The sequence below is a fragment of the Alternaria postmessia genome (assembly GCF_024291825.1).
Source record: "Alternaria postmessia strain BMP 2775 chromosome Unknown scaffold_17, whole genome shotgun sequence".
In the NCBI taxonomy this organism is placed as follows: Eukaryota; Fungi; Ascomycota; class Dothideomycetes; order Pleosporales; family Pleosporaceae; genus Alternaria; species Alternaria postmessia.
The window spans coordinates 314264-339612 of record NW_026260090.1 but is presented as its reverse complement, the minus strand read 5'-3'; the positions used below and the strand labels follow the sequence as shown (position 1 = coordinate 339612).

At 52.9% G+C, this 25349-nt stretch overlaps 12 protein-coding genes across 12 annotated transcripts; 5 read left to right on the top strand and 7 right to left on the bottom strand.

Moving 5' to 3' along the window:
- Window positions 1-98: 98 nt before the first annotated feature.
- J4E82_003898 (uncharacterized protein) lies at window positions 99-2031 on the bottom strand (the record flags this gene model as incomplete). Its single annotated transcript, XM_051730181.1, has 4 exons — window positions 99-848; window positions 898-1637; window positions 1724-1819; window positions 1881-2031. The coding sequence occupies 4 exons, from the start codon at window positions 2029-2031 to the stop codon at window positions 99-101; spliced, it is 1737 nt and encodes a 578-aa protein (XP_051590149.1).
- Window positions 2032-4927: 2896 nt separating this feature from the next.
- On the top strand, window positions 4928-5471 carry J4E82_003897 (uncharacterized protein; the record flags this gene model as incomplete). The annotated part of the gene is made up of 2 exons (XM_051730180.1): window positions 4928-5005; window positions 5052-5471. The coding sequence occupies 2 exons, from the start codon at window positions 4928-4930 to the stop codon at window positions 5469-5471; spliced, it is 498 nt and encodes a 165-aa protein (XP_051590148.1).
- A 559-nt stretch (window positions 5472-6030) lies between these two features.
- On the top strand, window positions 6031-7322 carry J4E82_003896 (uncharacterized protein; the record flags this gene model as incomplete). Its single annotated transcript, XM_051730179.1, has 3 exons — window positions 6031-6515; window positions 6575-7218; window positions 7267-7322. The coding sequence occupies 3 exons, from the start codon at window positions 6031-6033 to the stop codon at window positions 7320-7322; spliced, it is 1185 nt and encodes a 394-aa protein (XP_051590147.1).
- Window positions 7323-8658: 1336 nt separating this feature from the next.
- Window positions 8659-9414, bottom strand: J4E82_003895 (uncharacterized protein; the record flags this gene model as incomplete). Its single annotated transcript, XM_051730178.1, has 5 exons — window positions 8659-8694; window positions 8743-8762; window positions 8879-8954; window positions 9006-9170; window positions 9220-9414. 5 exons carry the CDS (start codon window positions 9412-9414, stop codon window positions 8659-8661), a joined length of 492 nt encoding a protein of 163 aa, XP_051590146.1.
- A 614-nt stretch (window positions 9415-10028) lies between these two features.
- On the top strand, window positions 10029-11379 carry J4E82_003894 (uncharacterized protein; the record flags this gene model as incomplete). Its single annotated transcript, XM_051730177.1, has 2 exons — window positions 10029-11110; window positions 11226-11379. The coding sequence occupies 2 exons, from the start codon at window positions 10029-10031 to the stop codon at window positions 11377-11379; spliced, it is 1236 nt and encodes a 411-aa protein (XP_051590145.1).
- A 408-nt stretch (window positions 11380-11787) lies between these two features.
- Window positions 11788-12161, bottom strand: J4E82_003893 (uncharacterized protein; the record flags this gene model as incomplete). Its single annotated transcript, XM_051730176.1, has 2 exons — window positions 11788-12027; window positions 12090-12161. The coding sequence occupies 2 exons, from the start codon at window positions 12159-12161 to the stop codon at window positions 11788-11790; spliced, it is 312 nt and encodes a 103-aa protein (XP_051590144.1).
- A 313-nt stretch (window positions 12162-12474) lies between these two features.
- On the top strand, window positions 12475-13483 carry J4E82_003892 (uncharacterized protein; the record flags this gene model as incomplete). Its single annotated transcript, XM_051730175.1, has 3 exons — window positions 12475-12513; window positions 12743-12980; window positions 13056-13483. The coding sequence occupies 3 exons, from the start codon at window positions 12475-12477 to the stop codon at window positions 13481-13483; spliced, it is 705 nt and encodes a 234-aa protein (XP_051590143.1).
- A 52-nt stretch (window positions 13484-13535) lies between these two features.
- Window positions 13536-15363, bottom strand: J4E82_003891 (uncharacterized protein; the record flags this gene model as incomplete). Its single annotated transcript, XM_051730174.1, has 2 exons — window positions 13536-14583; window positions 14636-15363. The coding sequence occupies 2 exons, from the start codon at window positions 15361-15363 to the stop codon at window positions 13536-13538; spliced, it is 1776 nt and encodes a 591-aa protein (XP_051590142.1).
- Window positions 15364-15742: 379 nt separating this feature from the next.
- Window positions 15743-18074, bottom strand: J4E82_003890 (uncharacterized protein; the record flags this gene model as incomplete). The annotated part of the gene is made up of 4 exons (XM_051730173.1): window positions 15743-16113; window positions 16163-16335; window positions 16385-17098; window positions 17149-18074. The coding sequence occupies 4 exons, from the start codon at window positions 18072-18074 to the stop codon at window positions 15743-15745; spliced, it is 2184 nt and encodes a 727-aa protein (XP_051590141.1).
- Window positions 18075-19164: 1090 nt separating this feature from the next.
- Window positions 19165-20366, top strand: J4E82_003889 (uncharacterized protein; the record flags this gene model as incomplete). Its single annotated transcript, XM_051730172.1, has 2 exons — window positions 19165-19616; window positions 19664-20366. The coding sequence occupies 2 exons, from the start codon at window positions 19165-19167 to the stop codon at window positions 20364-20366; spliced, it is 1155 nt and encodes a 384-aa protein (XP_051590140.1).
- Window positions 20367-21215: 849 nt separating this feature from the next.
- ATP1 (Alpha subunit of the F1 sector of mitochondrial F1F0 ATP synthase) lies at window positions 21216-23229 on the bottom strand (the record flags this gene model as incomplete). Its single annotated transcript, XM_051730171.1, has 5 exons — window positions 21216-21880; window positions 21945-22255; window positions 22311-22706; window positions 22759-22967; window positions 23158-23229. 5 exons carry the CDS (start codon window positions 23227-23229, stop codon window positions 21216-21218), a joined length of 1653 nt encoding a protein of 550 aa, XP_051590139.1.
- An 840-nt stretch (window positions 23230-24069) lies between these two features.
- Window positions 24070-24800, bottom strand: J4E82_003887 (uncharacterized protein; the record flags this gene model as incomplete). The annotated part of the gene is made up of 4 exons (XM_051730170.1): window positions 24070-24531; window positions 24580-24639; window positions 24696-24719; window positions 24768-24800. 4 exons carry the CDS (start codon window positions 24798-24800, stop codon window positions 24070-24072), a joined length of 579 nt encoding a protein of 192 aa, XP_051590138.1.
- Between the last annotated feature and the right edge of the window lie 549 nt (window positions 24801-25349).

Genomic DNA, 25349 nt, shown 5'->3' with positions numbered 1-25349 from the left:
ACGCTTCAGTATCGCAATCAAGCCATTATAGGACGAACGGCTGCTACAAAACCAGATAGTGAAGGTAACTCTCGGCTCATTACTCAGACGCATTGCATCTAGGTGGAAGCAGTCTCCGTAGTTGCAGCTGCTGCCTCAGGCTCAGCAGCCTTCTCAGCACCATCTCCACTTTTCTCGGCCTCCGCTTGCGCTGCGGGTGCGTCCTTAATGACGTCCTTGTCGGCTTCTGACATGTGTACGTCGCCGTCCTCTTCGGCAGTCTTCGTGGCAGCAGCTTCGGTGGTAGTGTCGTCGATCTTCAGTCCCTCTGTGGCCTTCTCGACAGAGGGCGCCTCCTCCTTGGCAGACTCTGACTTCTCCCGCTCTTCGCCCTTGACGCCATTGGTAGCAGTTGGCTCAGACTCGGAAGCCAGAGCGCCACTCCACTTGTTGAGTAGATCTGCCGAGCGCTTCTTGAAGTTCAACTCTCCCTCCATGGGGATAGTTTCGAGCTTCATGATCGCCCTCAGGACCTTATGAACTTTGGTCTTCTTGATTACTTCAGCCTCCAGATCCTCATGGGCTTCTAACTGTGTTAAGTATTCAGACATGCTCGCCATATCTTCGTCCTTGGGTGCTTGGTCGCGCGAGAGGAAACCCTTTTGCAAGCGATGGCGGAGGTATAGAACTTGTTTCTCGCGCTTCAGTAGCCGCTCCTCCTCGGTCATAGGTGGCTCCTCTGGGGTTGGATCCACAGCTTCCTCGCTAGACTTCTTCTTGGACTTGGGTTCCTTCTTTGGTTTCGCTGCTGATGCATCCTTTGGCGTCTTCGTGGTCAGCTTGAGCTTGGTCTTGGGAGTCTTTGCAGCCTGTTAAAGAATTAACGGATGTGAAACAATCGAGGATCGTGATTCATACTTTCTCGTTCTCACCATCACTCTCGTCACCCTTCTTACGCTTCTTGGTGGCCTTAGCCTTCTTAGCGGAAGGAGCGGTCTCGTCAGCGTCTCCCATCTCAACGTCTTCAGAGTCCGGGGCTGTGCTCTTGCGCTTGGCAGCCTTTTCGGCCTTCGCCTGCTTCTTCTGATCCTTCTGCTCCTGATCTTCTTGCATGGCGGATTCATGGGCACTCAACATCTCCTTGAAGTGTGCCAGATCATAACCTTTAGCGGCAACCTGGTACGCTTCCCAGAGTTGCTTGTTCTTCTTCCCTTGGTTGCCGGAATCTACGTCCTTCTTCACCTCTTCGATGTCGAATGGCAACAAATCAGTGTTAACTTGCCATGCAAATTCGTTGGTGCCCAAGAACATAATTGGGTATCTTCTGTCTTTGGCGTTTTTACCGCCCTCGAGGAAGTCTTCGCGGTATGTGCCGTCAATGCGCCTAGCACTAACAGGACGCTTGACGAGGAGCGATTCCGGGAGCATCTCCTCATCGCAAACGATGACTGGCCATGGCTGGTAACCGCGCATGGCGACCATGAACATGTCACCAGGCGACACGTCTAGGCGCAGCTTGACTTCCTTCTTTCCCTTTTTGGCCGGTGTCTTCTTCTTGTGCTCGGGGACACCTGCGCCTGACTTGCGCTTTCCATTTGCAGCCTTCTTCGGTGCTGGGGTGCCATTCGTTACTGGCGCGTCGGAGGCAGGGGCAGCATCTAAAATAGCGTGTCAGAATGCAAACGTGATGTATTGGCAATGTTCATGAGGTCTGGGATTCGAAGAGAAGTGTGGCTGCACTTACCTGCGTCATCGCTAGCTGCAGATGGCTCTGCTTGCGCGTCAGCAGTGGTGTCCTCCTTCTCAGCGTCGTCCTTTTGCGCGCTGTCATCTTCGGGAACTAATTTGCGATCGCGTTAGCTAATGCCTCTTCGGTTGTTTGCGCACAAGTAAGTTGTTACCTTCGGCGACGCCTGAGGTGGCTACGACACCGTCCTCAGCCGGCTTTGCCTCAGCAACAGCAGGCTCCGCTACAGCGTCTGTAGAACGCGTCGGCTCGTCGACAGTGTTCGTGGTATCCGCAGACACGGGTGGGTTGGCTTCCTCGGCCATTGTGCGAGTCGAGCTCACGCTTGTATGATGTCGTGTCGACGCGTAAGGGAGGCGCAGATTCGCGAATTACCTCTTCGATGTGTTGGGGGCGATGGCTATACCGCGTGATTGATGGTTGACCAGGTTGGTCGATGGTGCGCGGTGGGTGAGGTGGTTGGGTCGTATTGTGGTGGTGTGGGGAGGGCGAAGAAGAGATCGGAGACGCAACTCTTGAACTTTCCAGCAACGCCAGGCGTAACACGTGACGTTCTTCGGCCTGCACGCACCACGCGGGCTATCGTGTTCGGAGAAGTTTGAGGTATTTCTCTGTCGCTCGTTCAGGCACCACTGAGGATTTGATAATGTTGCAGCGAGTGTGACGTGTTTGCTGGGTGGTGGAAGGAATTCGCGCGATGCGATGACTTGGGTCCGTGCAGGAGTACAGCCCTGAGAGCAGCCGCGCCTCCGGCCAAGCAAACCCACCGTTCTGATACTTGTGCACGACGCTTGGAGATGATACGAAAGTAATGGCCTTCCCTCGTCGGCGCAGCTCTTTTGCTAGTGTCCTTGTTATCTTCTTGAGCTGAGGTGAGTGGTTGAGTAGTCGATCGGTTGTGACTGCCAGGCCGCCAATGATGAGCTAGACGGAGCTCTGGAGGTAAGAGCGCAAACTGTTGGTAGTAGCGACACCCGCCGAGATCACACTTCCTAGCTCTTTCTCGCTTTGTCAGGTCTATACACTTGCTGTTAGCTGATGACACTCGTTCTGTGAGGATGACAAGATGTAAATGGCTATGTTGGGTGGCACCAAGTCAGAACGCTGAGCTGCGGGGTTTCGGACTTGCTCAGGTAGACTTGTCAGGGTATTTTTGCATTTCGGCTACTACTAGAATGCGTCAGCTTAAATACGACTGGTGTTGAAGATAACAAAGAAACACTCACTGTAATCCAACCTGCTCTACCAGATATCCGGATTCTATCCTGAAGACAAAGCGCGCTGCATTTGCAACCCTATTGTCCCCCTATCACAACGGCTCCTCCCCTGCGCAACCAAACCTCGTTGCAGATGTGGATGTTACCTCGTCCGAGTGGCATAAGCAGCCCATTTGCAGTCGAGCCAGCGTGAGGGTTTGATGTATCTGCCTCAACCTTATTCGTAATGATGTCTCCAGGGTGGATAACAAGGAGCCTACCGTTGAAAAGGTCAAGCTAGTCGAATTCTACTCTCGGGGATACAACACTGTGGATTGTATCAATTTTCTGATGTGTGAAGGCTCGCTGGCCCTTTTGGGATGATCCCAACAATCCGGAACGTTTATCCAGCCACCTAAAAGCTTGTGATACCATTGCTTTGGGCCAGCTTGAACAAGTCCTCAGCTTTATGAAGATCGCTCACGTTCCGTCTCTTTGCTTCAGTTGTTGGTATGTTTTGCCTACGTAAGCAAAGACGTCTTGAGAACAAAGGCCTGCCTGCATAAGATGTAGTGAGAAATGAATACTGAGAGAAGACCTCAAAGATACGACATGCAGAGGAGTGCACATATACCACCACCCTGCACATGGTAATACAAGCGCAACAACGGGCATACGTGAAGAACACGATTTCAGCCTTGGCAGCAATATCCAGAGCTACGTTATAGGGTTCAGTTTTGGCCGTGGCTCCGTAGTGCCTAGGATGTCTTGAGGATACTGGACGACAAGGTATGCTTGTCCGTTGAGCATTAGGTGTACTTAACGGAGAATACAGAATCGGTCATATCCTTAAGCAGGACTGAATATGGGGCCTCCAAATTGAAGACTGCCCCGGATTATCACGGTCCGAAACAGGGGGTTTCCGTATCCGCGTTGACTATCGATAAGCCTAACCTGCATCTTCCATCTCTTGCCAACAGTTCGCTGCAGAGGCACGCTCGCTTGTCACTTCGGCTTGCAGGTTCGAACTCGACTGACGATCGGGTTGTCCAGTTTTGTGGGAATACTGCACATAGCGAAGTCTTATTGTGACTCGCTCCCACACTGTCGAATGGCCAGTGCTAGTGTTCTGCAGATATGTAGAGGTCGCAAAGATTCTTCATGCGCAGGGCTCTTCCGACGTGGTGTGAGGTAGCCATGATTGATGCTGCGGCCTTTGCACGTAGAACAGCTGGGAAGAGCTCATCTAAAGCTGCTTTCGAAGAGCCAAGGGACGGGGGCCAAAACGAGGCCCTGCTCAAAACCGATTTCAAGGCCCCAGATACACTGTGCGCGTATTCATCATTGTATCTGTCCGAGTCGGTTGCTTGTACAACGCATGCGATAGTCGTTCGTTCGGCCGGTGCATGTGGTCGATCGAGGGGCAGTGGAGCGTCAATAGTGCCATCGTGTCGTCGTAGCGAGGTGCATAATTATTAGGAATGCAGAATGGCTATCCAAGGTTTGCGCGTGGAACATGCGAGATGTTCTTCTGCGGGCGATGCGAGGGTGTTGATGGTGTTCGAAGCGGGCGGCTCCTACGAGCGGCCTGTGGTTGTCGCTAGTGGTCCAGCCATCACGTGTACTGTTAAGCGCTGCAAAACCAACCTTTGAGCATGACCTGAGGAACACTGTATGTGTTTTCGTTTTGGCCGTGGAAATGAAATTGCCACAACCGTGATAAATGGAAAGAAAAGCAACAGTCGAGGTTCTAGACATAGCGTGAATGCATGCACTTAGGATACGTGCTTCGGCAGACTTGCGCAGGTGCACTCAACCCGCCTAGAACTTCTGTCATACGTTCTGAAACAGTAACGTACAGGATACTGCAAAAGCCTTACCCGCTAAAGCCCGGTTCGCGCATACTTAGCGCAAGGCAATCGTGGACCCGGAGATCTGCATCCCTAGCTTTCGTCACAGATCAGAAAGTTGCGCAACAAGCATCCCCGCCATTCACACCAAAACCATGGCGACTGAGGCACCCACCGCAAATGGCGCACCTACTGGCGACTACTCAGCAGTGTGGGCGGACAAATACCGTGGTGTATGTATTCTTGAGCATGAACTGCATCTTGTCTAATTATTTGTAGGCGACTGTAGAGGACCTCGACCCCCCGCCTGCGTTGTCTATTCAACCCTCGGACCCTATATCATGGGCGCTCATGTCCGGCCTTGAGCGCGACTACACACATCTCACAGTAATCTCTCAAACGAACCGCGCACTACTCGGCTACATCAGCATTCCGCATCTACAGCAGCTCCTCAAAGAAGGCAAAGTCAAGGACAGCGACCCCGTTGAGGCAGCAATGCACAAGTTCCAGCGACGCGGCAGGAGGTACAAGGTCATCACGACCGAGACCCCGCTAGAGGAACTCGAGCAGTTCTTCGCTGGTGGGGTAGATGGAAGTGGGAAGCAGGAGTTCGCGGTGGTAACGGACGCCAGTAGGAAGTTTGTATTGGGCGTAGCTACACGGGCTGATTTGGAGAATTTCGCCAAGAGGAGAGCATAGAAATGCTCAGGGAGGGATCACAGGAAAACGTGGGAGGGTACCCATAGGTGCATTGGCAGGCGTTTATCTGGTATACCCTATGGCCGGGACTATGGAGGCTGGATTCACCACACGGCTTGAGAAACAATGGGTCTCTTCAAAATAGTCACCATGTTACTTGGAAGCATAGAATGGTAGACTAACATTAAATAGCGAACTTGACTAGCTTGCCTACGTTCCACTAATACATAGTACTGTGTACAATGCCATGCTTCGTAACACCAAGCTGTCCAATCTTACTCACTCCAAATATGCTTTCATATACAAACGTGTTGGACTACTTCTCTCATGAAGAACGCGTTGAATCCCCACAGACGTCATGATAGAGGGTAATGCATCTGCTGAGTCATGTCCTCCTCTCATTTCCGATCCATGGTCGCCATGCGCAAACCATAGTCTCGGGTTCCCCACACACCGGAAGGTAGAGCGACGGCTCCTCATGGTTTTTTGAACTTGGATATTTTTGGACACAAAAGTCCTCAACCGCAATTTTCTTTCTCTTGCATCGTTCGTCGCTGGCATGCTCGCGCCTTGCTTCCGCATGCGCAGTAGACCCCTCCTCCAGCACCAACTATCACAAGCCTGGAGACCAGCACTCCGAACGCCAACGAGACTACCCGCAGTACCTGCTTTCCCACCACCAAGTTCGAGATGCTATTCCAAAAAAGCGTCCAAAGCGCAAACGGGCGCTGGCACGACGACGCCCGTTCCTGACAACGCGAAGCCGCCCAAGTCCAAGTTGCCTTTCTACTTTGAGGCTGGATATGCGCTTTTCGCAAAGAGGCCTTCACGGCCGTTTCCTCCGCCGTTCTTGTCGTTGCCTTCAACGAGTTTCTCTGAGCCCCTAAGTACACATAACAAGAGTAGGGATCGTCGACCGACTGTAAATGGGGAGATGATAAGAGGGGTTACAAACGGGGACGATGCGGTGCTAGTCAGTGAGAGCTTCATTGCAGCAAACGACGGTGTGGGAGCATGGGCGACGAGAGAAAAGGGACATGCCGCGTGAGTCTTGTGTCGTTTGGTTATCTAGGAGGTGCGAGTGCTGATCATACACTACACAGTTTGTGGTCCCGTCTCATCGCCCATTTCTGGTCCCTTGAAATCGAGGGCGCATCCTACTCCTCCACCTCGCCTCCAAATCCCGTCACGTACCTCCAGACCGCATACGAGCTTACCAAGCAAGCCACCTCCTCGCCCAACGAATGGCACGGCACAACTACTGCCTGCGGAGCGCTTCTCGGAGCGGACAACGAACAACCGGACCACCCCTTGCTCTACGTGACGCAATTAGGCGATTCCCAAATCCTCGTCATACGACCAAGTAGCAAGGAAGTCATCTACAAAACGCAGGAGCAATGGCACTGGTTTGACTGTCCACGGCAATTGGGTACGAATAGTCCAGATACACCAGACAACAATGCGGTCATGGATTGTGTGGAGATCCGGGAAGAAGACGTCGTACTGGCGCTGACGGATGGCGTAGTAGACAATTTATGGGAACATGAAATTGTTGAAAATATCTGCGAAAGCATGGAGAAGTGGACCGGCGACAAAGATAAAGATACAGAGGACCAGACGTATGCTGCTGGTATGCAATTTGCAGCACAGCAGTTGATGAATGCCGCAAGAGAGATAGCTCAGGATCCGTTTGCTGAGAGTCCATATATGGAGAAGGCGATCGATGAGGGCTTATCCATCGAAGGAGGTCCGTTTATTCGGCCGTGAGAGTGAGACGCCGCTGACGTTATTTTAGGAAAGCTTGACGACATCAGTGTCGTAGCCGCACAGTGTAAACGGCGCAAAGGATGAAACGGCGTAACGAGATTCTAACGACCGAAAACCTGCAACGAACGACAGACTAAACCACACGCCGATTGGTAGTAAAAGCATCAGGTTATCATGCGCTACGTTTGCCTCGACTCCAGAAGCCGCAATGCCGCAGAAAGTTTGCCAGATCGTAGGATACACACCGTTATGCGCAACCGCCGTATGCCTTCCACACACGCACCATAGCGCCACGCTGGCAACTGAGAGACGCCACGCATTGCAGAGTATATACTAGATTGAGGACGTACAAGGTACGCAACCCGCATGTTGATGCACGGCAAGACGGGAGAAGAAACGAGTAAGATGTTTTAATAGTATTGTCATGAAGTCCTCGGGTTTGCGATATGTAAAGTTGTTTAGTGTACAGTGGCCATGAGGCTGTTTGAGGGCGCAGTTGAAGCAAACGCATACTCTTTACCGGCCCATGCTATCCTGATATTCTATTCTCTGTGGCGCATGGGTAAAAATGTCAACAATGTTATTTGAGCATGTCAAGGACAATCGCGACCGGAGCATTTATGACCGCTTTCTCCATCCCCTTTTGGACGTACGCCTTCCGGACTGGTCACGATCGTATAATTTCTTCACTCGGTAGCACCGCGAACACCGCTTCGCGTTCATATAAGAAGTGTCTGGCCCCTTTAAGCACGCGCTGCAGAGAGCGGGTTTATAGGCATCCTATGACTTCGGGGTTTCCCCTTCTTTGCGAACCGGTGAACCTGTGGGTGAGCGAGTGACACGACGTCTAGCCCTACCAGTTTTGCTGCGAGATCGTGACCTGCTAGAGCTTATGGACCGTTTGCGCTTCTTGATGTCGGTGCGAGAGTCATTGGAATCAGCTCCGGATGAAGTAGAACGTCTGCGCCGACGCTCTCGCACAGGGCTTACAGACATGGAGCTCGAGAGAGAACGACGCCGGCGGCGCGGAGGGGTTCGTGATCGTGATCGCAGCCTGGGCGCTGGTGAGCTCGATTTGGTTCTGAATGGCGGGGAACTGGAGCGCGAAGTATGCTTGTGTCGCCTCCTGCTCTCGCTCGGAGACCTATCCCTCCTTCGTCTTGCAGGTGGAGACTTGCTGCGCGAAGGAGAGCGACGGCGAACACGGCGAGGTGGAGATCTTGAGCGGTCAGTTGACGGAGAACGCCGCGTTCGACGCCTGGGCGGTGGAGATCGAGAGGGTTCTGACGATAGTGAGCGACGTGTACGACGAGGTGGTGGAGATGCAGAACGACTGCCCGAAGGTGAGCGACGGCGGTCGCGGGATCTATCGCGACGTCCTCCACGTCCACGACCACGTCCCCCTCCAGGTATGTAAACATCACGCTCGCGAGTAGGTGGTGAAGGTCTCCGTCTCCTGTCACATGTCAGTAGTCTTCTCTCCGCATAGACGCGGAAGACGTACGGTGGTGACCTTGAGTCGTGCTCGCGTCGTGGAATTCCTCTGTCAAAGTCTCTGCCGCGCCCTCTGCGATCGCTGCCACGGTATCTTCCTCCACCACGGCCGCGTTCAGGTCTATCTGAACGCTCAGGACGCTCACTTTGTCGGAAAGAGTCGATCATAGCATTCTGCGCTTGTTCTTCGGCCCTTCGAGCATCAGCTGCGGCCTTTGAAAGCTATAGAGATCCTTAGCAACAGTAATGGTGTTGGTCCGTAGTTTGGCTTACCTGCTCCTGCTGCAGTTCGGCCTTCTTCGCCTCCAACAGTTCTCGGGGCACACCCATAGGACTGTCTTGCGCACTCAGCATGAGGTCCCATAGCTCTTTGCAGAAAGGTGCTGTATCCTTGTTAAGGAAGCCCGTCAGTTGGATTTGGATTTCCTTGATCTTGGGCTGCATAGGTTAGCAAACGTTGCGCTATGCCGATTCTAGGTCTACTGACAAATTGGTTCTGTTCGATCAAATTGTAACAGGTCTCGACTACGATGTCGTCTTCGTCGCCGAGAATAGTGGTGATCCTGTTAGCAATCCACTTCTTCATGAGGTCAATGTTGACTTTCTCAATGTCGACCTTCTTGTCGAACTCGGGTGGAAACTTTGTTGCCTTGAGACGCTTCTGATCGACGCTAGACGCCATTTTGAGAATTAAAGATAGAGTGCAATTGGGAGGCAAACGGAGTGACGCGTGTGGAGAAGGACGATTTCGCGACGGTGAAAGCTGGAGCTCGGGCGGACCCATCTGCGGGCTTGGCATCCATCTCCGGGGCTACGTCAGTTGTTCATGCAGGTACAACGCGCTAAGCTCCTGCCACCCGCCGCTCCAAACCTCACGCTTTCCTTTCGATGTCTTGGGCTGGGAAACAGCGAAATCCGGTCTACAGCATCAAAGTGACGGAGTACGAAAGCATAACGCTAACATGAGATGTGCCATCGGGACAATGTCCTGTTTCACCTGCTCTCGAACAGTCTATACGAGGTCTGGCTGCTCGAATCGCACAGAGCTAACATGCTCAACATGCACTTGCTGCGTTCGCACGTCTCCTCCTTCGGCTCTCAGCTAAATTGTTTTGGTCACGACTTCTCTTTATATCCTAAAGTCATGAGATTCCGACCGATCAGGATGTGGCCACAATCATCCACTTACCTGGGCCAGCATATCATTTCTCCCACGACCCATCATATCACTCCGATTGTCACTCGAACTTCTCCTCCACATCTTTCTGTCTATCATTGATTCTATCCCCATTCGTCATGGCGGATCCAGCTGCGGTTTCTGATGTGCCTCCTGTGGAAGAACCCGAAGCGCCTACCGAGCCAGAGCCCGCTCCAGAACCTCTAGCAGAGCCGCCTGCTAACCCAGCACCCGAAGAGGCTGCCCCATCCACTCCTAAGCCTGTTGTTGAACCAGAACCAGAACCAGAATCGCAAGCGGAGCCCGAGGCAGCACCTGAGAAGGCACCAGAGCCTGTAGTCGAAGCTCTGCCTGAGCCAACAGACGAGCCCATATCCAAGAACCCACCTGAGCCTGCTGCCGAGCTGGCGCCCGAACCTGCTCCCGAAGAACCAGTCGCAGAGCCGCCAGCCGGAGAGTCTGAAGCTGCACCTGCTCCGGTTCAACGTTCCATGGATCCTGAAAGGGAACCAGAGCCAGAGTCTGAAAGTGTTCCAGAAGAATCGCCAGTAGAGCCGTCAGCTGAAGAACTGCCAACGGAACCTCGAACCTCAGAACCTGAAGCTACACCTGCTCCGTTGCAACGTTCTGTCGACCCTGAGCCTGAGCTACATACTGAACCTGAAGCTGTTCCTGAAGAACCTCCAGCTGAAGTACCTGAAACAGAATCCCCAATCGAACCTTCACCAGCAGTACCCGAAGCGGTTCCACCAGCAGAGCCTGAGCCTACAGCAGAGCCAACGTTGCAAGTGCCAGCTATAGCACCTGTCGAAACCGAACCTATAGAACCCGCGCCAGCAAGTGAGCAAGTGCCTGAGCCTGCCGCTGCTCCTGAAGCTGAGGCCGAGGCTGAATCTACACCTGTGCCTGTCACGAGGGTAGCCGAAGCAGAAGAAGGCGCTGGGGCAGTAACTGAGCCTGAAACCGTGGCAGAAGAACCCGAGCCAGCACCGGCTACTGAGCCTGGAGTTGCCCCTGATTCCGGAGCAGCAGAGCCAGGAGCACCTACCGAACCTGCACCCGAACCAGAAGCCGCGCCTGCATACACAGCTGCAGAGACAGAGGACGTGCCAACTACATCTCCAGAAGCTCTTGCACCTGAACCCACACCATCTGTAGCAGAAACAGAAGCACCAGCTCCTTCTGTGGCAACGACGACTGCGTGAGTACACTTAGTACCTCTCACCATCCCTGAACTAAATCAACTCCCTCAGCCTCCCCGCATACACTATACTGGATCCCAATTTCACAGCTACCTGTGTACTAATGTTCTCCAGAAAAACTCGCAAGCGCGACAAGGTCAAGCTACTTGCAGCTATGCGTGCACCACCCGAGTCTGTTCCTATCATGGTGCTTCTCCGCCAGAAGAAGAAGGCTGGTGAGGATGTCAAGGCTATAGCAGACGCTATGCTTGCAGCTGCAGGATCGTGAAATGAGTTGGAAGATTGGTATTTAGATCGTGGTGGTGAACTTCAGGTCTCCCTAAGAAAGCCCTCTATCTGGCGTTGAATACCGACTCCTATGCAGATGCTACTACGAAGCGAATGAATCTCTCAGTCTTACATGTCTCCTTCGAGCCGCGCCCTCTTGTCTGCGCAAGGAACTGCCAACACGATGAGCGTGCGAAGATCACCCTTTCTCTTCTCTTCGTGCTCATGTATTGAACCCTCCTTATCATGCCTCTTTGCGTGAGTCTAAGGTTATCGATCACGTCCGCAGCTGCAGTTGCCTTTAGCCCCCACCGCAAGTTCACATGTTCTCTCTTTCTTGACCTTGCGCTTGGTGTTGCGCAGCATCTCTTGTGTCTTTGTATGTCCATGCTCACTTCCAATCTCCTCTTCACCCGCCAACAGCTTTCCTAACCAAACTCCTCGCCTCCTCGAGTCCCCTACCCAACTCTCCCCTCTTGTGCGCCTCCTTCACTTCGTAATGTAGTTTCAGCAGGTCCTTTGCGCGCTTGAGGTCTGGGTCTTGCTCATCATCTGTTGCTGTGTTGGGTTTTGCGGTGTTGTCATGGGAGGATGTGGAGTTGAGATCTGTAGAGCGCGCAGATACGAGGGCAAGCGCTGCAGCGGGATCCTGCAAATGAAATGGTGTTAAAAAGAAGGGCGATGCATGGATACGAGGATAGGGTAACGTACACAAGCGCGTAAGGACACAAGATCGGATAGCATTTCCGCAAGCTGCATTGTGTTTCCTTGGCTTTGCGCCATATGCGCGGGTGCTAAGGGGAATATTGGGATATGTCTTGTTTGCTCACAAATGCGTAATGTAATGTGGAATGGCTGTTGCGGTAGTTTGGTTGCGTTGCGATCGTAAGTAGGATGGATGACCCAGCAGCTCTGACGTTCACACGGCAATCCCCCCCACATCTCGGTTCCTAACCCGTAGCGGGCAGGGGCCCGAGATCAAAACTCCCGTCGATTACCGGTCAAGTACCTTCCCGAAGACGGTCTGCTACATCTTGTTTGCAGTCATATATACGTGCTTTTAGGTTATATCTGAAAACCTTGGGAATACTTCATCATGGCGAGCATACAAGCTATCAGGGCGAATTGTCGCAAGGTACGTGATTTCGTGTGGTATTCGTGTTATCAGGAAACCCTAGTAGGAGAGAGAGCTGGAGAGCCATGCTATGGTAAAAGTAATTGGCACGAACCAGATTGACTATCGTGGCTTGTAAAGTTAGTGTTTCTGTGCTTTGGGACTGGACGGTTGAGGAAGTTGGATTGGAAGAGAACGAAATTTGGACTCGGCACAGAGGAGACTTTTGGTATAATCTGACACTTCGCAGGTCATGTGCATAGGCAGGAACTATGCAGACCACATCAAGGAGCTGTCTAGTGCTACGCCCAAGCAACCCTTCTTCTTCCTGAAGCCACCATCATCTATCTTGCTACCAGGCGCTGGTCCAGTACTACGACCTCGTGGTGTGAATATGCACTATGAAGTTGAGCTCGGTCTCATCATGGGCAAGACAATAAGGGATCTGCATCCCGAGGATACCAAGGGTGCTATGGATGCTATAGAAGGTACTACGGACGCTATACATGAAGCCAAGTGTAACATTATATGGAGTCCCTATCGAACTAACATCCGAAATACAGGTTATGTTCTCGCTATCGACATGACTGCACGTAATGTGCAGGATGAAGCGAAAAGAAAAGGCCTGCCATGGTCCATTGCGAAGGGTTTCGACACCTTCATGCCCATCAGCAACTTCATCGCGAAGAGCCGGATCCCAGACCCACAGAAAGCACACCTTTGGCTTTCAGTCAACAACGAGATGAAGCAATCCGACAACACTGAACTAATGCTTTTCCGAATTCCGAGACAACTAAGCGACATTAGTAGGGTCATGACGCTAGAAAAGGGCGATATTGTACTCACAGGAACGCCGAAGGGCGTGGGTCCAGTGAAGACGGGCGACATTATGCGTGCGGGACTCAAAGTGGATGGTAAAGATATCGAAGAGGCGAACCTGGAAGTACCAGTTGCAGATCGTGAGGGTTTGTACGAGTTCAGCGAAACATAAGGCGAAGTTTCCATACGTGAGCAACGACCGAAGTTCATCAGATCTTGAAAATTTAGAAAGCGCCGATTCCAGATATCTCCGGTTTCGCCCTTGTTCCATTAGACCTCTTCCTAGCCTTGGAACGTGACAGTGGCATAATTGCCGCTTTGCGAGGTGACATCTTAACTCTGTCTGCAGGGGTGCTTTCCGTATCATCGCTCTCACTACGTCTAGTTCTTGCTGCTTTCTGCGGGCTCCGAAGAACGACAATCAACGACCTCTGTTTCTGTGGATTTGCAGCATTTGATCGAACTGGGAAAGGATCCTTTTTCTTTACAGGCGATGTAATAACCTTTGGCACGTTCGATTTTGCCGGGCTTCTTGTGACCCGCTGGGTAGGTTCCATAGCCGTGTTCTTGCCTCGATCTGCGGCAGCGCTTCGCTCTGAGATTGCCGGTGTCCTATGGGCGGCCCGGGTTGTAGTGCTGGGTTCGGCTTTGATCTGATCTGGTTCTTGCGCATGGGCAGTTTTTCGCTTCTTGCGCGACGATAAAGCGGGCTCGGCTGGTTGCACAGATGGAAAAGGTGTAGAACTACCTGCCCCTAGCGGCTTTTGCTCATCAGCCTCCTGTGCTTGACTTTTCTTAGCTTGGGCACGTGTCACGCGTTGAGTTTGGGGCTCTCTCTCAGGTAGTTTCCGCTTTCTCGAACCAGCTTTACTGACCAACTGTGTTGATGGCGGAGCAACTCTGGCACGTGGGCGGGCCTTACATGTTGAGGCTAGAACTGAGGCTGGGACTGAGGCTAGGACTGGAGATGTGCGGTTGTTGCGGAGTAGTTGTGTTGGAGGCGGAGAGACTCTGGCATGCGAGGGAGCCTCGCGCGTTGGGATCGGAGCCGGACTTCGAGCCTGTTGGATGTGTGGCAGGAGCTGTGTTGCAGAGAGAATGTCATATCCTGGTTTGTCAGGCAATGCATAAGGTGTTCGGAGTTGTTCTTGTTCTTCCGAATTGCGCAGTAACATGGAGTCGTGAATCGATGGCCTCTGCATCAGTCTCTGCCGGGCTGACTTTGTTGGGCTGTCTGAGGTTACTGACGGAGCGAAGGTAGTGCTTGGATTCCTATTATCGTCAGCAATGTCGTGCACACGACTGCGTCAGAGAATTTTCTTACCTTTCTCTCATCTCTGGGTATTGTCGTACCTGGTTTCCTTCATGTGTAGGTTTCTGCATAGGGGCCAACTCTTCATCCTCAGCTTCAGTAGTCGCGTCTGAATGCCCGTCGTTCAGTAACGGAGGTGGTGTCATAGTTCTCATGATGGCTTGCTGGATCCTGAAAACTGTCTGGGAACCAGCGGTCTTGGTAGTGTGGTCCTGTTGGATAGCTTTGAGATGAGTGAGTTCTTTTTCCAAGCTCCTGATCCGACGGACGTCTTCAGTTCGACCAGCCTCGAGAACGTCAAGACGCAGAAGAACGTTTTGAAGATCCCTAGGGACTTGTCTAAGCCTATCTAGATCCTCCACGGCATGGGACATAACATTGTCCAGCTCGATCTGCTTCTGCCTGACGTGCTTGTTTGTGTCAATGAAGTTACCCAGCCGTGCCATCTCGCCCATTGCCCACTTTTCGAATGCTTTGTCGTCATCTTCGGCTTCGATTGCCGCAAGTCGCTGCTCTAGATGACGGATTCTGGATGTAGCAGCCTCTGCGGCCCCCGCAACATGTTCAGTAGTTTTGATCCGGACATCGTAAGCTTCGTGATGTCTCTGGAGTTTGCGCATCTCCGTGAGCAGGTGAGCATGTTGCTGTTTCATTTCTGGGCCCCACAGCAACATCTCAGCCGATGCGAATGGCATGCGTGAGTCAATGTCGCCAGCCGTGCTCGGCCGTCGGGGAGCCATGGCGACAGAATATGGAATAACACTCAAAAGGCAGTGGACAAGGAGATGCGGTGTTGCAGGTAATAGTATGGCGTTGCTGCTCAATGACGCACGAGACAGAGAAGGCCGCTACACGTGAGGTGAGATGAGAACAACTGAAAATGCAGAAGCTGTATGGTGAGAGACAAGACTCAGCACGTTATAGTGGGTCTTGTCGCGAGAAGCAGGTGCGACGCTGGGTGTGGCTTCCTCAGCTGAGCAGTCTCAGGGGGCCATAACGTCTCAACAATCTGCTACTTCAACACGTCAATAAGGCCCAGGCCACAATACAAGCGGTGAAGTAAACTCTTTCTTATTTCTTGCTACCTATTAGGTACATTGAACATTCCACTCAATCAGATCAAGCAGCACGCTTTGGACCTTTCGGCGCGTCTATTACATCATCTCTCTTCATGATGCGAATCTTGGTGTCTTTCTTCGAGCTATCTCCGTCTGATTCGGACTCCTTCGGCCGTTCTGCGACGCTTTTATCGTAGCTACTCGGGTCGATACCAAGAATGCCACCTACGTTGTTACGATCGCCAGGAACAGAGAACTCACGGAAAGCATAGCGCCATTCGTTGAGGAAGCCGCGAATAGCCTTGCCGACTTTGTCCTTACCATTCTTGGAGTGATGGCCGGTTCCTGTGATGGCATACACTGGACGAGAAGATGAGCTGTGCTTCAGAAGAATGCCCTCGAGGTATGACACGGATTCATCTGGGTGCAGACCTGAGTGACATTAGTTCTGCTAAAAATCGAAATCACCAACTCGACTTACCGTGAAGATCAACATACAGCTCTCTTGAGCCGTCGCTGTCCTTGTTGCGATCTTCGTAAAGAATACGAGCAGCTTCACGGTGGGCTTCACGCATCAGGTTATTCTCGCTCTGCCCCCTAAGACTAAGAGCTTTAGCCGCGCGCGAATCACTACGGTTCCAGGCCTGAGCAGCACTGATAGGTGTTAGCATGGGTGCCCCTTGTGAAGATCGACGTAACCTACCTCTGCAAAAACTTGTTGCGCAGACTACCATGCTTAAAGGCCTCGGCGCGAGCTTTAAGATACGCTTGATTACCCTTCTCGCCGGTCTCTAACCACGGAATGTGTTGAGGGGCAGGTATTGCCTGTGCAGCCACACTATTCTCGCGAGATCCGGTGAAGCTTTTGGTTGGTCTTAATCCCTTGCGGACCGGAGTGACAGGAGCAGGGACAGGGGACATGCGAACGACATCAGCAAGGTTATTAGGTCCCGGGGCATCCTTGTGATGACCATGGCCACCCCGCTTGCCGTGGTGACGCTTTCCAGTCTTAGCAGCGGCAGCGGAGCCTAGACTAGGGAAAGCATCATTGTCGTCCACTGCAAGTACTGATGGTGTAGTAGCACGTGAGGTTTGGCGACTGCCGGTTCTAGATTGCGGACGACTACCGCCTCCAGGGGTGAAGTTGGCAAATGGGCTAAGTCCTGGTGGAGGACGTGTAGGGCCACCACTAGTAAGGCCATAGAGCTGTTCCAAAGAGGTTGCAGCTGATGTTATCGATGGGGTACCTAGGGGTGAGCCGTTGTAGTGGAGTGTAGGGAACTCATAATCAGACATCTGGAAGTTTGGTATAGGTGGAGTCTGGACGTCTGAGACAGCCATACGAGCCATGAGAGCAGAGGGATCATGTGAGAAGAGGCATGTGTCACCAGCTAGACAGTTTCCATTTAGGAAATATCTGCAGTGAGCGTTAGCTTAGAATACCCAGAGGCATGTGTATACACCTACTTGCATAATGTCTTGCTGGTATCGTGGCTGAACCTGCAATCTGCTCTGGCACAATGTCCTGTTGATAGGAAGTATTTGCACACGATGTTGCTTTTCTGCTGGCCTACGGGTGTGCTAGGTCTAAACGCCGGACTCATAGACTTTCCGATGACATATCCAGGATGCTCTGAAGGAGTAGTGGGGAGTTGTTGTACGTCTAGTTGTTGCCCCATTAGTGCAAGCAGGGCAGCACTGAGGTCATATCCATTAGCCTCCAAGACCTTCTCAAGCTCTTCGTCTGATCGGTCGTCCCTCAGAATGGAGCGCAACATGTCGTACGGGCCCATGTCCATGGTCTGGGGCTGCACCCATTCGGCCGCGGCACCGTTGAGCGTGCCGTCACCCAGGAGGGAGGACTCTGTGCTTGCAGCATCATCGTTGACCAGCCAGTCGACGGAGTGGCCATCGAGATCGCCATAGGACTCTGTGTTCGGACTTGCGCACTCGCTGAACTGGTATGCGCTCAGGCTGGGGCTATGGGGGATATGCGGTGTGGAAAAAGCAAGTCGGGGCGAGGGTCGCGGAGAAGTAAAGGGGGATGCAGTCGACGACTTTGTGCGTGCGAAGCCGGGTGGACCTATGCCGAAGCCTGGTGGAGGGTGCACCATGCGCGGAGAGTTGTTGACGGGAGTCGGGGCGCGGTTGGCCTGCCAGGGAGCTGGCGAGGGCCGGCGGATGATGGTATGACGACTGGGAGGAGAGCTGGAAGAGCTGCCGGCGTCGCGGTAGCGCCATAGGCAGTCCAGGACAATGTTCTCGAGGGACTTGCCGGTAAGGTTTGTCTCCTTGCGCAGAAGCTCCTCGAGCTTGTCCGTCTTGTCCTCCTCGTCCAGGGCCTCGTCCTGCAACACAGGCAGCGCCTTTTCGTACAAGTCGTCGGCGACCATGGTGATTGATTATTTCCAAGCAAGGAAAGAAGTATATTGGGGTGATAGGCGGTCAGAAGTGGCGCGCGGGATGGGCGCTTGAGGTCAGAGGTCTTGGTCGAGACAGGAGGCCGTCGGGGGTGATTACATGTACTGCGGGTAATGGCAGAGGAGCGACCGGCGCGTCACAGAGGGAATGAAGCTGCAACGAAGGGCAATAACCAGTCCCGCAGCCTTTCTCTGCAGGACACACCAAGTGCGCCAAAACGGGCAGAGTGAATGAATGCCTGGGGCGATCGCGAGCGCGAATGAAGCTCGAGGGACTAGGCTCAACTACGTAGGGGTGGGGGATGCTTGCACCGTGCAGCAACGTCGACCATACAGCGGGAACGGTAATCTCCAACACTTGGTCCCGGACTTGCCCTACATGGCCCTGGAGCCGGTAGTTGCTGATGAAGGGATGAGTGTGATGTGCGTCTGAGCTGAGCGTTGATGACGGCCAGGGCTGAGATTGCAGAGCTGAGATGGCATTCGTCGGCGGAAAAGAAGCTGCAACATATGCCTCAAGTATCCTTCGAATAGGCTCGTCGACGCCACACGGCCGCCAGAGGCTGCAAGAGGCTGAGCAAGGTCACGTGTCTGGGTGTTTGTTGCGGGTCGGTGGAGACATGCACCGGAGCTGTCGACCTTTACTTATGCATTTGATACTGCATAGGCCTGGGTTCACGCGCATCAAAATGTAGTTGTCAACACCCTCTCAATCTTCAAACGCCATCGACACGCATGCCGAAAAGGAATGTCGTTTCAACTCGGGGTAGATCTGATCTGATCGCCTAATGCAGGGCGGATGCACCTCGTTCGTCCGCCCGGATGACGATGAAACCAAGAGCTCTCCAGCGGCGCTCCCACTAGCATTAGCATCTCACACCAGAGCTGTCTCCAACCCTCTACTATCACCACACGGAATGTCCGTCTCCACTCGTATCAGCTAACACCCTCCCATTACCCTCTTATTGAATTCCGTATCCCATTCACATCTTCTTACCTCCGCATACATCCGCGCCACTCCGCTGAGCACACCCCCCAATACTTAACGTAGGCATCAGCTAGCATGCCCGCGAGCGACTATGACGTCCGCGCTCTTGCGCTCCCATTAGACGACGAGGAAACAGGCCAGACGCCGATATGGAGTCGACGTTCGCAATCATCTACCTTCCGGCGCAATCCCTCGCACCAGAGCCAACAGAGCACATGGCGGCAGCGCGCCATGGACAAGTACGATACACTCTCGCGACGAGTCCTGGACCAATACAATAAACTTTCTCCCTTGCAGAAAATACTCTTCTTCGTTGGGAATTTGGTGTTGGCAGTAGGCGGCATACTGTTCTTGGTTTACAATGAGCGCATATTCGGGGCCTTGCTGCCCGTAGCGAAGAAGTGGAGAGACGTCACAGCCGGATGGCTGATACTCTGGGTCTTGATCTTTGTTGTATCATTCCCGCCCTTGATTGGGTATTCGAGTTTACTCACCATCGCCGGTTTCGTCTATGGCTTTCCTAATGGGTAAGGTTATTAGGACATTCACTACATCCAATCTGACATTAGACCAGTTGGTTCATAGCCGCAACAGCGACAGTCGCCGGCAGCACAGCGTCCTTCCTCCTTTCGCGTACCCTCCTCAAGAACATGGTCCACCGTCTAATAGCGAATGACACGCGCTTCGCCGCCCTCTCCCTGACCCTCAAGCACGATGGTCTAAAACTCCTCATCATGTACCGACTGTGTCCACTACCATACTCCATTTCCAATGGCGCTGTCGCAACCTTCCCAACCGTACACTGGGCGTCATACGCTCTAGCTACTGCTATCGTATCACCAAAGCTTATGCTACATATTTTCATCGGCAGCCAGCTCGAGAAGATTGCTGAAAGCGGAGGTAAAATGGACCCTAGTACAAAAGCTCTATCCTACGTTTCCATATTCATTGGCCTCATTGCGGGTGTTACCACAGGCTGGCTCGTATACCGCAAGACCAAGGCCCGGGCTGCACAGCTTGAAGCCGAAGAGCGTGCGGGTATTCGTCGTATGAGTATCGAAGATTTGGAGAATGAATACGCGGATGACCCGGGAGCGCTGGAAGCTGCCGAACGGTTACGTGAAGAAGATGATGATATCAGTCTTCGGACAACCTGGGACGATGAGTACAGAGATGAGCCTCCGGAGACGGGTGATGCCGTGGACATTGGCGATGACCCGTTCAAGGATGGCGATGCCAGTGACAGCGAGGAGCGAGGACGAGGAAGGCAGAAATAGATGCATTTGCATAGAAGAATCTTGCATACGTCGCTTGGGTATGGCGAGTACCTCCTATAGACTATTAGAATCGAAACCGCATCGTCAAACTCCTTTGCCTTTATCAAACTACCTTGTCATATCTTAAGTGTCACGACCAACAAGTAGCGCCTGACTACCTGCCATGGGAATGTCTACCCTGCTAGACTCGGTATGCTCCACAACTCGGGGACTTCTGTTGCCACTCCATGTCCGTTCTTCTAATAGTGCTGGCTATCTTAGTATCCTCAGGATACTTCTTCCTACTACAATAAAGCATACCAAGAGTCATATAGATACAATAAAGTATCTAGAAGTCTACAATGCTGTTGATGTTTGTAAGCTTTCTAATTAGAAGCCAATGTAAGCTGCAAGGTAAAGCTTGTTATCTCTATACCTGTTCAGTATTACCCTTGTATACGGTATTAGTATTGACCTAACGTTAGTCATTCTAGGTGACCAAATGGGATATCATGTGAGATCAGTGTTCTTGTTAGCACTAGTGTCACGACCATCACACTCATAACATAGATCTAACAGAGGAAACGTTCATTTGTCATATACAGAGCCCAGCCACCCCATTCTCATGAGCTGTATATGTACCGCTAACAAGAGCACAGGGAATCACAAGAGGTATTCGTCGACCAAGGTAGGCGTGCGTTGCCAGGCTGAGGTCAATGCAGAAAAACGAACAAATCTTCCATATTGAGACACAGCTGATGGCGAGGACGGATCTTCTATTATACATCTATTCTCAAAGACCAATCAGCACTTTTTGGCCCCTCAGAACATTGGAATAGACAATACCCACTCTTCCAGCCTTCAACTCGTTTATGCGACGAAGCTCTTGGTGAAGCTCGATGCGACCTCCTTGAGCTTAGCCTCGAGATCCTTGCTGAGAGCACCTTCCCGGTCGATCTGGGCGAGCATGTCGGACTCGTTCGATCGGAGGTGGGCAAGGAAGTCAGCCTCCCACTGGAGAACCTTGTTGACTGGTACGGAGTCGAGGAGACCGTTGATACCAGAGTAGATCAAAGGAACCATCTCGTTGACGGCCATAGGAGAGTACTGCTTCTGCTTGAGGAGCTCGGTGAGACGCTCACCACGGGACAAGGTTTGCTTGGTCGCGGCGTCGAGATCGGAACCGAATTGGGCGAAAGCAGCAACCTCACGGTACTGGGCCAAGAAGAGCTTCAGGGAACCAGCGACTTGCTTCATGGCCTTGACCTGGGCAGCGGAACCGACACGGGAGACAGAGAGACCGACGTTAATGGCGGGACGGATACCCTTGTAGAAGAGCTCAGCCTCCAAGAAGATCTGTCCGTCGGTGATGGAAATGACGTTAGTGGGAATGTAAGCGGACACATCACCACCCTGGGTCTCAATGACGGGCAGAGCGGTGAGCGAACCACCACCGAGCTTGTCGTTCATCTTGGCGGCACGCTCAAGGAGACGAGAGTGGAGGTAGAAAACGTCACCGGGGTAAGCCTCACGACCTGCAAAGTTGAAGATTCGAAGTCAGTGCATGTCTCACAGGCGTTTGATATCGTCATAGCTTACCAGGAGGACGGCGGAGCAACAAACTCATTTGACGGTAGGCAACGGCCTGCTTGGTCAAATCGTCGTAGATGATAAGAGCGTGCTTGCCGTTGTCACGGAACCACTCTCCCATGGAGCAGCCAGAGAAAGGAGCGATGTACTGCAGGGGCGCAGCCTCGGAGGCAGTGGCGGCGACAATGATGGTGTACTTCATGGCGTCGTTCTCCTCAAGGGTCTTGACGAGCTGGGCGACGGTGGATCGCTTCTGACCGACGGCGACGTAGATACAGTAGAGCTTCTTGGTCTCGTCGGTACCCTTGTTCCATCGCTGTCTAGGATACAAAGTCAGTATTTGTCTGGCTTGCAGTTGTTATCGAAATTACGTACTGGTTAAGCATGGCGTCGAGGGCAACGGCGGTCTTTCCGGTTTGACGGTCACCAATGATCAACTCACGCTGACCACGTCCGATAGGAACCATGGCGTCGACAGACTTGAGACCAGTCTGTACGGGCTGGTTGACGGACTGGCGGGGCAAGATACCGGGGGCCTTGAGCTGAGCACGGCGACGCTCGGTGGTCTTGAGGGGACCCTTTCCATCGATGGGGTTACCGAGAGCGTCAACGACACGTCCGAGAAGAGCCTCGCCGACGGGAACGTCGACAATCTCTCCGGTACGCTTGACGGTCTCACCCTCCTTGACGAGACGGTCAGAACCGAAAAGCACAACACCGACCTGGCCGGCTTCCAAGTTCATGCACATGCCCTTGACACCGGAGGCGAACCTGCCACCCGTTAGCTTCCGTGAACGTTTGTCATGTTGCTCAATTGGCGTACTCGACAAGCTCCTCAGCCTGGACGTTGTTCATGCCGTGGACACGGGCGATACCGTCACCGACGGAGAGAACACGACCAGTCTCGGAGAGGGAGTTCTCCTCCTGGACACCGCGGATCCTCTGCTCCAGGATGGAGGAAACCTCGGTGGGGGTGGCCTTCGCTTCGGCGGCGTAGGATCGGGTAGCGTTGATGAACGCGGGAGCGCGGGCCTGTGGCGGAGAAAAGGTATCAGCACTGCATCTCGGTAGAGGGGAGCTCGTTCCGCCCAGCGCAGCCCACGCAGTTCCATCAACGAAGCTCCATTGCGGCACCAATGGCATCGGATATCGGTTCTTGGGGCTACTGGCGATGGCTGGACGGTGCGGCAGGCGCAATTGCAGGCGGTTGCGATGGACTTACCGACGCAATCCTGCTCGTGGCAGAGATTGCAGCGACCCGGCGGCTCGACTGGCGGATGGCCCTTGAGAACATGGCTGCGGCTGCTCAAGAGTCTATTTCGGAGGCTCTGCAACCAATTGAGATTGATGCAGGTATGGAAGAGGGGAGATGGTGATGGAGTGGAGGATGGGGAGCTCTGCTGTGAGGAAGAAAGTCCTGCGGTTCGGGAGGAAAGCGCGGACCTTGGCGTCTACCACTAATCCTAAAAAAGCCGCATCTCAACCGAGCTCCATCACTACAACACCACGTTGGCCGCTCTCGAGGGTGATTCGGCGTGCACGCACTGGGTGAAAAGCCATCAGAGAGACCATGTTTCGTTTATCTGCATCTTGTGGTCATGTCCGGAACTTTGCAGCACATCTCGAGCTTGGCAGATGAACCTCAGTACATGGCCAAGTACCCCACACTTTGATAGAGATAAAGTAGACGATGGTGGATACCTCCGGACTACTTCTCGGTGTACGATACAATTCAGAAAACGGAAGCTTCTTTTAGCTTCATGTCATCACACTCCAAGTACTTACTTCAAAAGTCTGTGTTCGCTTTTCTTGCTTGCAAGCTCTACCCTCACCTACAGCTCAAGAGACACCAACGCCTTGTAAAGTATAACACATTCTAAATTGGTATCCTACTATGTTATATGAATCTCAAGAAACATGCAGCCGTTTATGCAAACTTGAACACCAAAGACAACATATGCCTCTAAGACGCCGCGTACACCTTGCTCCTGCGCAATGCTTTCTTCTCTTGCGGTATTCATACACTATTGCACTGTCTTCTGATCCCCCAACGCCTCCTTTGATTATCTTGCAAGTGCCAATAGCTGGGTGCTTATCTGCTCATACAGTATATATCCACTGTCGATGTCTGTCCTCATTTCGCAGAGCCGTTCTGACCCTTCTCCTTGCTCTTCCTGAACTTTACAATCTCCAGCTCAACGGCCTGGTCTATCCGGCGCTTCAGTTCGGGGCGGTAGCCGAGCTTGAAGAGTATCTCGAACCAAACGAAAAAGGGCGCCAGGAAGATGGCCTGCACGAGGTTGTCCAACAGCGCTGGGGCTCTTCCCTCGAACTTTCCGTGTCCGATGAACTGGGCAATCCAGCATGCGATGTTGACTGCGCCGGCCCAGGAGTTGGCAGTCGCACCATAGGTCGATGTGAGGTGGTTCGCATACGCGGTGCTGCCGATGAGAATTGGAGCCAGCATGGCACCTGCGACAGGCTCCATGAGAATGTACAAGGTCGAGTACAAGACGGCCCCAACAGTGCCGACATTGAACGGGAGATTAGGTACGGAGAGCCATGATGGTAGTGGAACGGCAGGCGTGTTGGTGAGCTACGGGCGTGTTAGAGAAAGCAGCGTGATAGCTGTCAAGATTCTCACCAGTAGGAAAGATGTCAACAGAATCGGAGGAACACAGAGCAAATGTATGCCGACGTTGACCTGACACATGGCATGTTAGTTGACATGTGAAGATGCCCCGTGCAGGTATCGCCTACTTTATTATGGTGGTATGCTCCGTACTACATTCCAGTCAGCTCAGTACAGACATCTGTTGAAGCATGACGTACGAAGACAAGTTGTTTCTCCAGATTGAGAGACATGATGCCGGATGGGGAACTTGGGCGCGTGTCAAAAGAGTGGGATGGCCGTCAAGAGACTAAATCATGTCTTGGAGATGCGGCGTGAAGAGGTCGAGCTCGGATAGCGTGGAAAGACCAGTGCACCGGCCGCGGGAGCCGAGAGGATGATGGCGCAGGGTGAATGGCTATCACGACATGGGTGTGTGGGGGTGCGCAAGCTGGCAGGTGGGAGCTGTGTCGCTGCTCGGGCCTTAGCGAGTGATTTTCCGCGCCGAGAGCCCTGCAGCCTTTGGAAGCTCAACCTTCCTGGCGCGACCATTGTTCTGCTAGCATTCACCACTCGGCCCACATCTGCTACCTCTGTATACCTCGGACTTCTACGAGCGGCGCGAACACTCTGGAAATTGTGCGCATGGGCTGCTGGATATAAGAATCTGGGCTGCGTTGCAGGCCGAAGGCGCGTCTCGCTGAAGCACGCGCGTTGAATACCACACACTGTCGACTCTTCACTGGGCCAGTCAGAATAAAGACAATAGAGTCGCGTAGTAGCAACCAAGGCCGTCTACCTGT